Raw genomic sequence first — 15,724 nt, forward strand, 5'->3', positions numbered from 1 at the left:
GCACTTTGGTAATCTTGGAGGGAGATTCATTATCCTAAAATAAAGTATAAAATCCCAAAGCCACAAGAGATTTGTTGAATAGTTATAAAACCATGAAGAAAGTAAAGTCAGAAGTCAGACCAGAAGAAAATGCTCAACACATGTAAGCATTTAGTAAAGATACCATATGAGCACATAATGAACTGTCACAAATATTTAAGAAAATAGCCCTGTTTAAAAACTGATGACATTTTATATAGGTAATTTCTAAGAGCTAGAAATGGCTAATACGTGTTCAACTTTACTGCAGAGAAAGGCTTATAGAAACAAACACAGTATAGCCTACATACAAAAGTTTTTAAGTGGTAGTTTCTATTGGTAAAGTTGTTTGAGTAAAAACAGAAGCTATATTTTGAGTCTAGCAAACCTAATTTGATAAAAGTCATAGACAATTAGTTGCACTTCTGAATCAAGGCAGTTACCATGGCAACCCTGTGCATAGCAGCAAGACATGAGATCCCTCAGGAGGCTGGCCATATAAGCCATGGTATGTAGCTTCAGAGAATGACTATATCCTGCAGTCAAAGATATATTCATCTCATCTCATCTCATCTCATCTCATCTCTTCTCTTCTCTTCTCTTCTCTTCTCTTCTCTTCTCTTCTCTTCTCTTCTCTTCTCTCTCTCTCTCTGCTTGTGTGTGTGTGTGTGTGTGTATGTGTGTGTGTATTTGTTTCTTTCTCTCTTAAAACAAAAATCTAGCCCTCATATTTTTTTCATCAGAAAGACTGGATGTGAAAGGTGACATCAGAATGAGTGGTTGGTTCTGATCTGCAGAGATAATTTAAGTCAACTGAAGTGAAAATTCTAGACATTCTTAAAAATTAGCACGTTAGTGTTAAATTTAGTTGACTTTCCTGTTAGGTACTAATCACTTGTCTCACAATAAAAAGAACAGAATTGGAGAACCAATGGTCCAAATATCTGATGGTCTAAGGCAAGGACAAAAGTCCTCTTAGCCTATATAAATATTAAGGGCTTTGGTACCCTCAGTGGGTGGCTGAATGCTTTAATGGTTGAACTGTGACTTTTGTTTTGCTTTTTTTAGTCTTTTTTTAAAAAAAGAGCTATGGCTGTGTGCTCCAACACTGCTCTGTTTAGCTTGAATTGTACCTATTAGAAATCTTTAGTAACAAACCCAAGCATGTGGTAACCCCAAGTCACTTACAGAAAATATAGAAACCTTAACATTACATTTTCAAATGGAATTAAGTTCTTCATAGAAATATTATTCTAATGAAAGATTACATTGTTGAAATTTCTATAAAAATTAGCTGGAAAGTCTTAATTCTCTGTATATATCAGTGTCTAAAAATAATGATATTTGTATTTTAAAGATTCTGATAATGGAGATATTAATTATGATTATGTTCATGAGTTATCATTGGAAATGAAGCGGCAGAAAATACAGAGAGAATTAATGAAATTGGAACAAGAAAATATGGATAAGAGAGAAGAAATTATCATTCAAAAGGAGGTATGTGTATTGAAGTGAGTGTGATACTAACACAGACATGGTTGTTGATCACAGGAATCACCTCCATGCTGTGCTTAGTTCCTTCTAGGACAGTGATAAATTGATCAGCTTCCCTCATATCAGCTGTACCATAAAAGATTAATTATTTAATCTTTATATGACTTTTAAGTCTTTTTTTTTTTTTTTTTTTTTTTTTGCTGTTGAACCAAATTAACACTCCATTGCCTGTACACTCCATCAACCTGATACAAAGTGAGTTCTACACATGTCAGGTCCGCGATATTTCTAGATTTCTCTGTCCACTTGCCTAACGTATGGAAATAGAATTTATTTGGAAATAATTTCTGACTTTGCTGAGGAAATGTTGAAAGTTTTTGTTGTTACTTTCTTGGTATCTGTATCTATTGGCGCAGCTAACATGTAAGTTAAAAGCATGGGTTCTGGAATTGGCCTCATGACAGTGGGAGGGCCAGTTCTGGCTTTTCATTTTTAACTCAGTCCTTCGCCCTTTCCCCTCCTAACTATTTTAGGGTGCATGCTTTTTTTTTTTGTTTTGCTCTGGGAGTTTCTGAATTGACTTACTAAATTATTTTGATAGGTTTCCCCAGAAGTGGTTAGATCAAAATTGTCTCCATCACCTTCTCTGAGAAAGTCCAGTAAATCTCCAAAACGAAAGTCCAGCCCCAAGGCATCTTCAGCTGGCAAGAAAGAGCGGAAGGCTGCCGTGGTGGCTTCTCCGCTGTTGGACCAGCAGAGGTCAGTAGGGTAATCTCTGCACCAGAGAACAGGCTGTTTCTGGGGTGTTTCTAACAGAGCTGCATAACTTGATTATAGGAGGTGCTTCTGATACAATGGTCTTACCTCTTTTCTTCCTTCTAAGAGTTAAAAATTATAAACACAGTGAAACAAATATCCATGTCACATCCACACACTAGACTTTCTAACTCTGGGATTTTGTGTAATATGCAAGCCTATTTTTTTTATACTTTAGTCTATATGTATCATTTTTACAAAATAAGTACTGTTTTTAATGTCTTGAGTCAGAACACAAATATACCCTGCAACTCTCTTTGTTTGGGTTAGTTGCTTTTTCTCTTAACAGTTTAAACTTTTAATATTTGCACTATATATTTGTCTTTCTGTTTGTTGCCCAGCATTTTGGTTTTCAGATTTTGAGCGTTATAAATTATATACAAGGAGTGTTTGACTTACTTCTTTATATGTCAAGAGATTAGATATTTTAAAGTCTTTATGCACCAATATGCATATTGATTATAGCAGTCAACTAAAGAAATAAATGTAGGAATAATGAAATATAATTACATTAAGGACTAAGAAAAAAGATGGGAGGCATTTAAATATCCTTCTACAATGTAAGTTCAAATTAAGGTACATATACTAATTTCATTTTATTTTTCTTAACTAAAGCCATATCCTAATGTTGATTATTTGGCAAATCTTATTTAACTAACCCACCAGAAAGCTCATGTTATTTCCTGGTTTCACACCATAATTCAGACTCAATGTATGTTATTTGCCTACATAAAGTGGTGCCCACTTCTGAACAGACACACATATTTTCACTCACCAGAACCTCAGGCCATCTGCTTTGTAGATGCTGTAAGAGAAATCTTAAAAGAACAATTGTAATAAAGTTTTATGCTGTGAAACTTTTTTCTTCTCAAAATGAAACTCAAATTCCTTAAGAATGACATTTATGTGTTGACCTTTCCTTTTTTACTAATATTTCTATCTAATTCTGTCCTGTCTGTCTAGTTCTATATTCAATCCTGCAGGCCTTAGCTTAAATTCTAAATTTTCTTTGTGTAAATTCCTTTTATCTTAATTGCTTTTGCCTTATATTTCATCTGTGGCATATGTGTTTTATAACTTTATTAAACTTATGCTTCCTGAAAACTGGGCTCTTAATAGTTCATTTTTCTATATTCCCACAGCTCCTATAATAAGAGCTCTTGTAGTCTCTCTTTTCTCCTGAGTGGTATTGTGAAGGGATGTGAGAGAGGCTGACCCCTAGATTGGTATGAGCTATCCTGACTTATTCCTCTTCTTGCCTGTTAGTTATATAGTTTGCTCTCAGTTTATCCATTTATCCAACAAAATGTGTCACCCCAATAGCCTCTATTTTCCATTTATTGTCATTGAAATTATTTTCTTTTTAGAAATTTTTAAATAACTATTTATAAAGGGTTCATTTAAATCTATTTTTATATATTCTCTTACTATTTATTATTAGCTTATCCTTTGATTTATTGATTTGAATTTTATCACATTGCTTTAATTGCTATATTTCTATATTCCAGTATGTTGCTGTCCTTAAGATGTACCTATAAAATATAGAGCAGGAGGACATTTAAAATAGTACAGCATAAAAGTACAAAGAAAACACTAAATTATATTTATATATATATATATATATATAACTGAGACAGTCTTATGTAGCTCAGGCTTGTCTCTAAAACTTCCTTGAACTGAAATTAGGTACTAAATCTACTTCCCTAGTATTGTGATTACATGGATGTGTACCAGCACACCTGAGCAACTAGTATTTACTTTTAATATTTATTTTATATATATATGCACATACATACATGCACACACACACATTTATTGTTATTGTTGCTCCTACCACAGCAAACCATAAATGTGAGGTCACCAAGCAGCTTTTGACTTCCGGTAGTCATTTGTCTCCTTCCATCACATAGGTCCCAGAATCAATCAAACTCAGGTTATTTGGGCTTGTGCAGCATTGTATTGAATCTATCAGATAGTGTGTGTGTGTGTGTGTGTGTGTGTGTGTGTGTGTGTGTTAATGGAGGGCCCTGAGCATGTTAGGTAATCATTGTATCGCTGAGCAACATCTATAACCTGAAGGTAACCTACTTTAATTTCATTTTGCTGAGTCATAGTATAAATTGTTGGAAGACATATTAAACTCAAGGATGGGAATTTCTGTTAAAATTGAATAGGCTATTTCAACCAATGCCAGTAAATTAACTGAATGACAGATAAACAGACTTTGATCTTTCTGGGTTAGCATAATGGAAAGATGTAATTATTGGCAAATTAAGCCATACTTTTCTTTGATATTCTTCCTAAGGTCTGGTATGATACTATCTGGAGATGTGTATTACAACGTGATTTAGAATCACAAATACATTCCCTGTTTTGACCTTTTGCTTTCTTAACCCAAGCAAAGTTTTCTGTATAGATATTTTTATAAAAAGAAATATGAAATATTTTTAAAGTTGTCTGGAAATAGTTACAGAATAATATAAAAATGATAAAAGTGGACAGTGGGCTGTCTGCCATGAGTAGGAAATATATTGATGTCGTGTTGCTAAAAGAATAACCAATAGACTTTGAAATGGTAAAAGAGCTTGCTGATCTCAGTCCTCTTCATTTGGAAAACAATGCAGTATAATAGAATTTTGTTTTCCAACTTTGTTTTTAAAGGCATATGAAGAGGTTCCAACTTCATTACTTTTTAAACTTGAGTTTTATCCATGAAATGCACTGTGTTTGCACTATTTCTGCCTCTCCTTCTGTAACTCCTATGCCCTCCCTCTCTTGGATTTATGGCCTCTTATAGTTATTTTATGCACACATACACATTGGTGTTGCTCTTTTTAAGGAGGTTTTTAGGATGTTTCTGATTATGGTGGTAATAGATAAATACTGAGATGTTAGGATTTAACAAACCTGCAGTTTCTCATCATATAGAATCAAAATGGAAGTTTCTGGACTGGGACAATGACTTAGTCACAAAAGTGCTGTCCTGTAAGCATGAAGACTTGAGCTGGTGATCCCACGTGAACAGAGCACACATAAACAGATAGGCATGTGTGTGCACTTGTAATCACTGACTGTAGAGACAGAGACAGGAAGGATCCCTGGAGATTGCTGTCCGACCACTCTAGCCTAATTGGTCAACTCCTGGAGGTGGGCAGCCTTCACAGGGATGGCCGGCACGTGAGCCTGCTCTCTATCCTCTACACACACGAGCAAACACGCACCCTCTGACAGTGTTGAATGTCCTTAGACTTTGGAAGAAACTGAGAGGATGGAATGCTTAAGGGAAATACCTGGATGTTGCACCTGTGTAACTCTATAGTGGACAGCAGCCTGGGGGTGAGGCATTTCAGAGAATAAACTGTGAGAGTGTGGATCAGCACTGGGCTAGAAGGAAAATGAGCAAACATCATCTCTATTATGTGAAGTAATGTGGAATACATTTTTGCCAAGAATCCCCTCCATGTTTTCATCTTTAAAATCTTAGCACAAATGACAAGTATTGTTTCTCTTTAAAGTGGGCAAATGTTTAGAAAACGAGACATTTATTACCATTTTGTACATAAAGGGTTTCTCTAATCTCATAAGTAATGTATTGATGTTTGTGGCTACTGTAGTTGTTGGTAGAAGGCAAGGATGCAAAGATTTAGTCATCAGGTTTTAGGAATCTTTTAACTTGTGTAAGCAGCTGTTTCTATCTACACTAATAACAGAGGGGTATGAACCAAGAAAGCTCAGGTCTCTAAAGGTTAACCACGAGTCAAATGCTTTTAATATTTTAAAAATTTACCAGCAATTCTGAGGACTGTGCTATCTATTTTAATTATATATCCAATGAATCTTGGGATTGCAGAACTCAAGGTAATATGAAATAAGCTCTGATGAAACCACACCAAAAGTATAAAAACAAAGGGCTCCTAAAAATCCTGAGACAACACTGAATACCTAGAGTACATGGTATATTCAAGAGTGGCCACACAGTAAACAGGAATAAGTTTAATAGATACTAGGTTTGTAAATTTAGCACATTTGTAAGAATGTTGCATTGACAGGTTTGACTTAAAATTGAAAAATATCTGTGTAAAGACAATTTGGAGAAAAGATTTTCATGAATACTGAAAATGTTAAATGTGAAGTTAGTAAAATGGTTGTGATTTTTTTTAAAGAAGACTCATTCAATATTAATAGTCAGTTTTTTAAAATGTTGTTTATTTGTTTTTATTTACATGAGTACACTGTAGCTGTCTTCAGACACACCCCAGAAGAGGGCATCAGATCTCATTACAGATCATTGTGAGCCAACATGTGGTCACTGGGAATTGAACTCAGGACCTCTGGAAGAGCAGTCAATACCCTTAACTGCTGAGCCATCTCTCCAGCCCAAAATGGTTGTGATTTAAAGGAAAAGAACTCAACTTGACAAATTTGAGATTCTGGGGTAGGAGGGTATTTCTACCAGATGGAAATGACAGGAATTTGAGATGATGAGATATTTGAGTGATGATATAAAACAGACAACTATTCATGTTCAGCAGCTCATTGGTTGCTGGAAGGTGTTGAAAAAGATAAAAATACCTGGGCTTTGTAAAAGTAAATAAGTAAATCCTGAGAAATAATGTCTTACAGATATCAAGACAGAAAAGCCAGGTCACTCAAATAGAAAGACAGTTATATTGACTCTTCTTTGTCTTTCTTATCTAAAGCTCTAAATGCTTTGAAATAAAAAGTCACTGATGGGGCTTTTAGGGATAAGAGTGTCAACATGAAAATGCTGTTCAGTTAAGCTTTGTGTCAGCTATAATGCCAAGTCAGCCAGGATTAAATATGTAAGGGATTAAGGTCACATAAAACTAAAGTGCCAAATGACAATCTGTACCTCAAAACCACTTACAAGGTATTGCATACTTAACCATGAAAGACAAAATTCCAGAATTTTAGGAGGCCATCTGTGTGATCTCAAGAGTTGGAAATGGTTTTAAATGAGATTCAGAGATTTAGAAAGATATTTAGTAACAGTGCTGGAGAAGCCAATTTTAGATGACGTAATTAGTTATACCCACTTTATTGTGAGCAAAACTAGTAACTGCCAAATTGATTAAAAATTTAGAGCATCTATTTCAGGCAGGCCTACAGAGTGATTTTTTTTTTTTTTTAATAATATGATTCCCTAAGTTGCTTTTTGTTGTTGGCAGATGCCTGCATTTTGTCTATGTTTATTCTAGATGAAACACTGTAAAAGCTGCCGCTGCTGTGTGTGGCAGGGTGGTGATTTGCAGTAACAGCGAAAGTATTTGTGACCACTTTTGTATGGCTTGCAAATACAACTCCTCTCCTGTTCCTGAGGTTGCTTGCCATAGCTCCACTTGTCTGTTTCTTTTCTGCACACAGATTGTGGCTAGTAAACCGCTGCCAAGTGAAGTGTTTGCTCTCTTTCACGTTTTCTTCTAGGAACTTTAAATTTGGGGTTGTATGTTTCTGTCTTTAATTCAGTTTGAATTAATTTCTGTATATGATACAAGATAAAAGTTCAGCTTTATTTTTGTACGTGGATATCTAGTTTTAAATGGTAGATATACAAAAGAACAGACATAGACTATTGAAGTGTGTTAAGATCTTTATAACAGTGACTTTGGTTTAGTAATTTTTCCTTTTGTAATTGGTTTCTTATAGCAAGAGTGTTTTGAGACAGGGTCTTGCTCTTTGGTCATGGCTGACCTAGAATTCCATGAAACACAGACTGGCCTTGAGTTCACTGCAGTCTTTCCTCAGCCACACAAGTGCTGGGATGACAGGCATCTATCTAGTCTATATGAACTAAAAAAAAAAGAGAAAAGCAACCTTAGCATTTGTTCCTAGGATGCTATCTCTTTCCCTGAAACTCTCCCCCTGCCCTTACTCCTTAGAAACTGCCCGTTAGAATGATACAACTAATAAGCATTGTTTAAAGTAAACTAAGTACATTCTTTGCTCCTCTGTGGGTTTTTCCTGGATATGGATTATTAGTATACAGAGTAATAAAAGGACAAATAGAGTTGTACAGTGTTTAAAACCCACTTTAAAACCATCCAGGTGGGGCTCCAGAATTATTGAAACTTCTAACGATAGCTTTATGTGCCTCTAGAAATTCAAAGGGCAACCAAAGTAAAAAGAAAGGGCCGCGCACTCCGAGTCCACCTCCTCCTATACTAGAAGATATCATTCTGGGGAAAAAATACAAAGAAAAGTATAAAGTGAAAGACAGGATAGAAGAAAAACCAAGAGATGGGAAGGACAGAGGACGGGATTTTGAAAAGCAAAGAGAAAAACGAGACAAGCCAAGGTAAGTAGAAATGTTTGGTCAGTATTTATGTGAACTCAAGATTCCTGACTATGCAGAAGCTGTGGGACATAGATGGATAGCTTTTTAAATTATTACTGTTTTCAGCTGTGTATTACATTTAATAGCTCCCACAGTGAGTTGTGAGTTATACATTATTTAACTTCAAATTATTTTAGTGTGTTTAAGTGAAAGTTGAAGATGATAACCATATGAGATGTGTAGCATTGCATGGATGGAGAGCAGTGTGGGGCAGATCTCCAGAAAGGCATCCATCCATCACACTGGAGCCTCCCACACACCATTCTGATTATGTTTCTGTGAATTTAGTGACTTCTTGACTAGAATTTCATTTAGTATAATGTCCGGAGAGCTCATCCATATTGTGGCATGTGGCAGAATTTTCTTCTTCATAAGACTGAGTAATATTTCATGTGGCACAAATCATATGTTATTTATTCATCCCTCCATGAACAGTTTGGTTTGCTCTCATCTTTGGGTTGTTTTTAAATAGTACTATTATAACCATTGGCCTGTAAATAGCCAGGAAATCATTGCCAACTTCTGTACATAAAGTTTTCCATTGTTTTCTTTTGAGGGTTATACTGGTTTGGTGTGTGCATTTGAAAGGCCGTGTTGAGATTTAGTTTGCTGTCACACTAGCTGAAGTGACTGGGTTTTTTTCCGTTTGATTGATTCTGACATCTCTGTGGAAGGCCGTCTGAGCATGTGTTTGGGGATTACTTCTGAGCACTCAACCACTGGACTACCTGGCTTTGTATGTGCTCCCATGTGAAAGCATGCACATGAGATAATACTCAAATTCATTAGGAAGGTCACTATGAATATAACAATGTTTTGCTTTTTAAATATCTCTGTACTACATTTTAAATTCTGAAAGAGTTCAATCCTTTCAAAAGTTATTTTGGCTATTTGAGCTTTCCAAGGTTTTCATATAAATTTTAGGATAAAAATTTTTCCTTGTAAGAATAAAAAAGCTACTAGAATTTTGAATGGCATTAGTTGTAGATTGCTTTCATTAGTGTGGGCAGCTTAATAAATCTGTAATCCATAAACACAGATGTCTCCTACTTGTTTCTGGTTTTGTTTGTTTCTTTCAGTAGTTTTGCCATTTTGCTTAGATTTATTCCTAAGTATATTATTTTGGATGCACTATAATATGTTTTCCTAATTTCCTTTTAAGGTTAGTTCATTGTACTGTGCTGAGATAGAGCTGATGTTTCATAGCATTTCTTCTACAGCTTTACTGAACTCATTTATTGTAAGAGAATTTTATTATGTTTTTGTAGAATCAAGGTTTCCTACATACAAGATACAAGATACTATCATCTACAAATAGTTTTACTTTTTTCTTTTCCATTTGATGACATTTATTTTTTGGCTTAATTGCTGTGGCTACAATTTTACATACTACATTGAATAAGAAGGGCATCTTTGTCGGTGTCTTATAGGGAAATCTTCAGTTTCTCTTTATTCAGTGATGTATTAACTGTAAGCTTTTCATAAATGGCTTATTGATTATCATTATTTGAGACAGGGTAAAACTATGTAACTCTAGCTGGCTTGGAACTTGCTGTGTAGGCTAGGGTGGCCTTAAATTCTGTCTCCTGAGTGCTGGGATTAAAGGCATGTGCTACCATGTTCAGCTCTACTGAGGACTAGTAAATGGTTTTGAATTTTCTCGATGTTTTGTGTATTAGTATCCTTGTGTGATTGTTTCCTTATCTTAGTTCTTATAGTATATTGTATTAGTCATTTTTCAAGATGTCAACCACTCTTGCTTTCCAGGAATGTAGTCATGGTATGTGTACATTTAACATACTGTTCAAATTACTTTGCTAGCACTTTGTTGAAGATTTTTGTATCTGTATTCATTATCTTCTTACTTTATAAAATTTGTAAAATACAAATTTGATGAGAGCCAGATTTATTGTTGATCAGTTTTCAGATTCTTTAAATTTAATGACCCCTTGAAAGAGTATGCTTCTTTACAGAGCTCTGTCTCTCCCTCCCCCGCCCCGACACTTGGAATTGGTATGCTCTTCAAGCATGAGGTCAGTTTTCAAGTGCCAACAAAACGAGATATGGCTGCACATGTCTGTAGCCTCACCATTGTAGAGTGGAGACAGATAGGTCCTGAGAGCTCTCTAGCAGATGCAGTGACTCCTCATTCATTGAGAGCCTTCTGAAGGCAGTAAGGCAGGGATTGATAGAGGAAGTTACTCAACATCCTACTCTGGCCTCCTCGTGCATCCCCTTTCTAAAGAAGGATTTTATATAGGAACTAAAGGAAAGTCACAGGAAAGGCTACAACACTCACTTTCCATGACAGATGTGAGCTTCTTAAAGAGTCAGGGCTTTTCTTTTTGAGTTTTAGTGTAATCAAGATATTGAAGTTACAGGAACAGGACAGACATTTTACTTGGCTCTGCTTCTATATAAAGTACTAAGCTAGTTACTTGTTCTCTTAACATTTTTTTCAGCTGCAAAATATGTATAATATACTTAATTGGGTTCGAATCAGAATTAAATGAAGGAATAATTTTTAAAACTAAACTAAAAATGTTCAAAAAATACAAACATTCCATTTTCTACCAGAATGCCAGAAACTTGGGAATATGCTCTAGTATTGGGTGGATTCTTATCTCCTGTTCTCAGTGGAAATGCTTATGTCATTTACTGTTAGTGCACACCTTTTATATAAGCTTATGTCATTTACTGTATCCTGGAGTGATCCGCCTTCATTGTTCAGTGCACACCTTTTATAAAAGCAGTGCATATGAGGATTGGGGTTCAGTCAGGCTCTCAGCCATGCCTGCCACTTCCTGTCTTGTGGTCTTTTTGTTTTCAAAACAAAATGATTCTTGGTCATTGTTGCTGCTGGTGCCTCTTCCTTTGGGGGAGGGGGGGGCAAAGGAGGTTGGGGGAGGGGAGAGACTGGATCTCTGTTATGTAGCTCTGGCTGGCCTGGAACTCATTCTGTAGATTAGGCTGGCCTGGAACTCACAGAGATCTACCTGTCTCTGCCTCCCAAGTGCTGAGATTAAAGGCATGGACTACCATGCCTTTTAAAGTAGTAGCAGAGAGAAAAATGTAAGGATCTTTAAACCAGCATTTTTCTGAAGTTTAAAGGGGTATATGAGAAGAAAATATGGTTAAAATGATAAAGCTATTATTTGGCGAGAGAAAAACTGTAGTTTTTCTTCCATGATGTAGGCACCAAGATATGATAGATAGAAATGGACTATAATGCCTTTAAAGATAGTGTGAGCCGGGCATGGTGGCGCACGCCTTTAATCCCAGCACTTGGGAGGCAGAGGCAGGTGGATTTCTGAGTTCGAGGCCAGCCTGGTCTACAGAGTGAGTTCCAGGATGGCCAGGGCTACACAGAGAAACCCTGTCTTGAAAAAACAAAAACAAACAAACAAACAAAATAGTGTGGATTAATTAATACTATAGATATGTGTGTGTATGTGTGTGTGTGTGTTCTTTGAGCCAGTCATCAAAGAATTTTATAGGTAACCTTGAATCAGTCTTTTTCCTTATTTTTTTAAATTTTTCTCTCATACATTACATTCCAGCCTCAGTTTCCCCTCCCTCTACTTCTTCCACCTTCCCTCTCCCCTAGATTCATTCCTCTTCCATTTCTCTTAAAAAAAAAAAGCCTCTTAGAAGTGCCCACCAAAGATGGCATAACAAGTTACAATAAGACAAGGCACAAACTGTCATGTCTAGGGTGGATGAAGCAATGCAGCAGGAAAAAAAACTGTCCCAAGTTCAGCTAAAGTCAGAGATATCCCATCCCACTCCCGCTGATGGGAGTCCCACTAGAATACAGTGATATACAACCATAGGTATATACAGAGAACCTGGCTCAGACCCATTCAGGGTTGGTGTTTGTCACTTCAGTCTTTAGTTGGTTCTGTGGCTGTGTTCTCATGGTGTCCTTGACTCCTCTGGCTCCTACAGTCCTTCCTGTCCCTCTTTTTGCAAAGGTTCCCCTGGTTTGCCTAGTGTTTGGGCCTGGCGGGTCTCTGCATCTGCTCCCATTAGTTGCTGGATGACACTCTGATGACAATTGAGCTAAGCATCAGTCTATGAGTATAATAGAAAATAATTTAAAATATCTTGGAATAACTAACCAAGCAAGAAACTTCAAATCTTTAGTTTATGTTAAAAACTTGAATCAGTTTATTGCACGATACACACTGGCCTTTCTAATCCTTTAGTCTTTGGATGGAAGACTAGACTGTGACAGAAGTGAAACTGTAGGTCCAGGCCAAGCCAGTCATTGTTTCCATGGGTGAACCACAGGAACAGATGCCACGGCTTATCTTCTTCTCTTCATCTTGGTCTTACCACAGAAGGAGCAAGTGTACTTGGCGTGCTGGCTAATTTCAGTTTTCTTCACCATTTTCCAGAGGGAGACACCATAGCAGATCCTATATTTCCCAATGATTCCGGCCTCCTTTCATTTAGCCATGTCACTAGAACCTAAGCCCAATCCTGAAGAGGACCGTTTGAATCAATTTTAACCATAACTCAGAAAGAAACTCAGAACCCATAGTTTAGTGGCAATCATTTTTCAGTTTTTGATTTTTAAAATTTGTTTTTTATATAATTACATTATTTCCCCCTCCCCTTTTCTTTCTAGAAATCCTCTCGTGTGTGTGTGTGTGTGTGTGTGTGTGTGTGTGTGTGTGTGTGTGTGTTCCTAACTACATAGTACAACCTTTTTAGTCTGTATAATGATACTTGTATATATATTTTCAGGGCTGAACATTTGGTATTAGATGACCAGTTGGTGTCATTAAAGATGATTTCTCCTGCTTTGAGTATTTGTTCTTTCCTATAGTTGTTTGTCTAGGGTTCCGGCCTCATGAGCTCACCCTTGTCCATGTTAGTAGGTCTCTTGTTGTCATCCTTGTTCAGATCCTGTACAGGCAGTCATGTTGGTGAGAACTTAGAGAAGTAATTTCTGACGTTTCTAGGAGATACAAACTCACAGCAAAGTGCTTGATCCTCAGGTTCTTATAATCTTCCCACTCCTCCCTCTTCTGCAGTGATTGCTGAGCCATGGGGACAGGAGTTGTGTTCTGGGTGTGTCAGTTGGGCCTGAGCTCCACAATTCTGCATCTTGATTAGTTGTAGTCTTCTGTAATGGTCTCTTGCACTTTGGGTATAAGGACACATCTTTATAATGCAGTTACGGATTGTGTGTAAAGTTATAGGTTATAATTTCATCTCTAAGGTCTGTTCTAGAGCTTTTGTTTGCACTTGAAAATCAGGTAAAAGACAATGCCCTTGTAATTTTACAGCACTGTGAATTAAAGTCTATCCTGAGTTATTACCTATACTTTCAGTTTTAATCTTATATCCCATCTTATTTATGCATTTTTCTTCGGCTGAAAGTGAAAACTCTTGAACAAGCTTCTTGTTGTTTTTACTCATAGGTCTTCTTCCCCGGGACAGCACCATTCTCCTCTGTCTTCTAGACACCACTCATCATCCTCACAGTCAGGGTCATCTATTCAGAGACACTCTCCTTCTCCTCGCCGGAAGAGAACTCCTTCCCCATCCTACCAGAGGACTTTAACCCCATCTTTACGACGTTCTGCCTCTCCTTATCCAACCCATTGTCTGTCTTCTCCTCAGAGAAAGCAAAGTCCTCCAAGACATCGCTCTCCAATGCGAGAGAAAGGGAGGCATGATCATGAACGGACTTCACAGTCACATGATCGGCGTCACGAAAGGAGGGAAGGTAAACTCTGTATATGTGCTTTTTCTTTTTCAAAGAGTTCTTATACTTTATTGAAAAATTGCACATCCACATTTATCATTATGTAAGGAGTAGAAAAAGATTGTGTTGTGTTGAGTCTTGTGTAACACACAGGCTGCAGCAGTAGCAAGTGCTTAAATGTAGAGAAATGGAAAGTGTCAAGTATGCACTAGTGAGCACTTCAAGGTCTATAAGTTGGTGCCACCTTCTAGGATATTAATGAGTACTTTTGGCCATCTCAGTGTTAAAGTATCTCTCTCTCTCTCTCTCTCTCTCTCTCTTTGTTTGGTTTTTCCGAGACAGGGTTTCTCTGTGTAGCCCTGGCTGTCCTGGAACTCACTTTGTAGACCAGGCTGGCCTCGAATTCAGAAATCTGCCTGCCTCTGCCTCCCGAGTGCTGGGATTAAAGGCGTATGCCACCACGCCCGGCCACTTTCTATTTCTTGATGTGTTTTAAAAAAACAAGGAGATAAATGAGCTGGGGACTTGGCTCAGTGATAGATCATTTGTGAATCTATAATATTCAGTCCCCAGCACTACAGAACAGAAAGACAGACAACCCAAGAAAGGTAAAAGGAAGGAAAGCAGAAGATAAATGATCCAAGTTTAAAAGTATCAGAGATGTTTGATAAAGGAGGGGAGCCAGGAGAAACTCCCAGGTCAGCCAGGTCAGTGCAGTTAACCCATGGGATTTCCAGGAATAATGGCAGTAAGCAATGGTTGGGAGTGTAGCCCAGTGGTAGAGCTCTTCCATGTGTGAGTCCTAAGCTTGATACCCCAGCAGGCAATAGAACAGTTTTCCAGATCCCTGAAAACTAAGTTCAGGCTCGATCTGCTCTCCCAGTTCAGGCTGAGATGCTACGTGGAGTAATAGTTCTCATCTAGTTGTGTGCTTTGTGTTTGTGTTGTCCACATATATACATGTTCATGTGTGTGTGCACATACTTGTGAAGTTGGCTGTACATGTGTGCATGTGGAGGCCAGAGTGTGCATCCATCGTGTGTCTTCCTCCTATTACTCTCTACCTTATTTTGAGACCCTCTCTCACTGAACCTCAGCTCACTCACTGTGTAGGCTAGACAGCCCCGGGGATAGATTTGTCTTTACCTCCCAAAGAGTCAAGATTACAGGTGGGTGCCACCACACCTGGCTTAAACCTGGTTTAATTTTGTCATTTACCCTTATTCTCTCTTTTTCTGTTTAAAACATGAATATTTTATAATAAAATGTTAAGAACTCTGTGTGAAATATATCATCTAGTTCCCTGAAACTATAAACAGAAT

At 37.2% G+C, this 15,724-nt stretch overlaps 1 protein-coding gene and 1 pseudogene across 4 annotated transcripts in view; one reads left to right on the top strand and one right to left on the bottom strand.

The window, feature by feature from the left end:
- The window catches only part of Zc3h13 (zinc finger CCCH-type containing 13), a 60,609-nt gene that overhangs the window by 23,609 nt on the left and 21,276 nt on the right, over window positions 1–15,724 (top strand). For all 4 annotated transcript variants that reach the window (XM_085828779.1, XM_021181995.3, XM_021181997.3 and 1 more), the window contains exons 6-9: window positions 1,376–1,515; window positions 2,114–2,271; window positions 8,447–8,644; window positions 14,116–14,423. In XM_085828779.1, coding sequence (XP_085684905.1) covers window positions 1,376–1,515; window positions 2,114–2,271; window positions 8,447–8,644; window positions 14,116–14,423 — 804 coding nt within the window. The remainder of the gene's footprint in view (window positions 1–1,375; window positions 1,516–2,113; window positions 2,272–8,446; window positions 8,645–14,115; window positions 14,424–15,724) is intronic.
- Window positions 12,880–13,154, bottom strand: LOC110309377 (large ribosomal subunit protein eL43 pseudogene; annotated as a pseudogene).

This window comes from Mus caroli, unplaced genomic scaffold (genome assembly GCF_978045245.1).
Source record: "Mus caroli unplaced genomic scaffold, Mus_caroli_1 scaffold_12, whole genome shotgun sequence".
Lineage (NCBI taxonomy): Eukaryota > Metazoa > Chordata > Mammalia > Rodentia > Muridae > Mus > Mus caroli.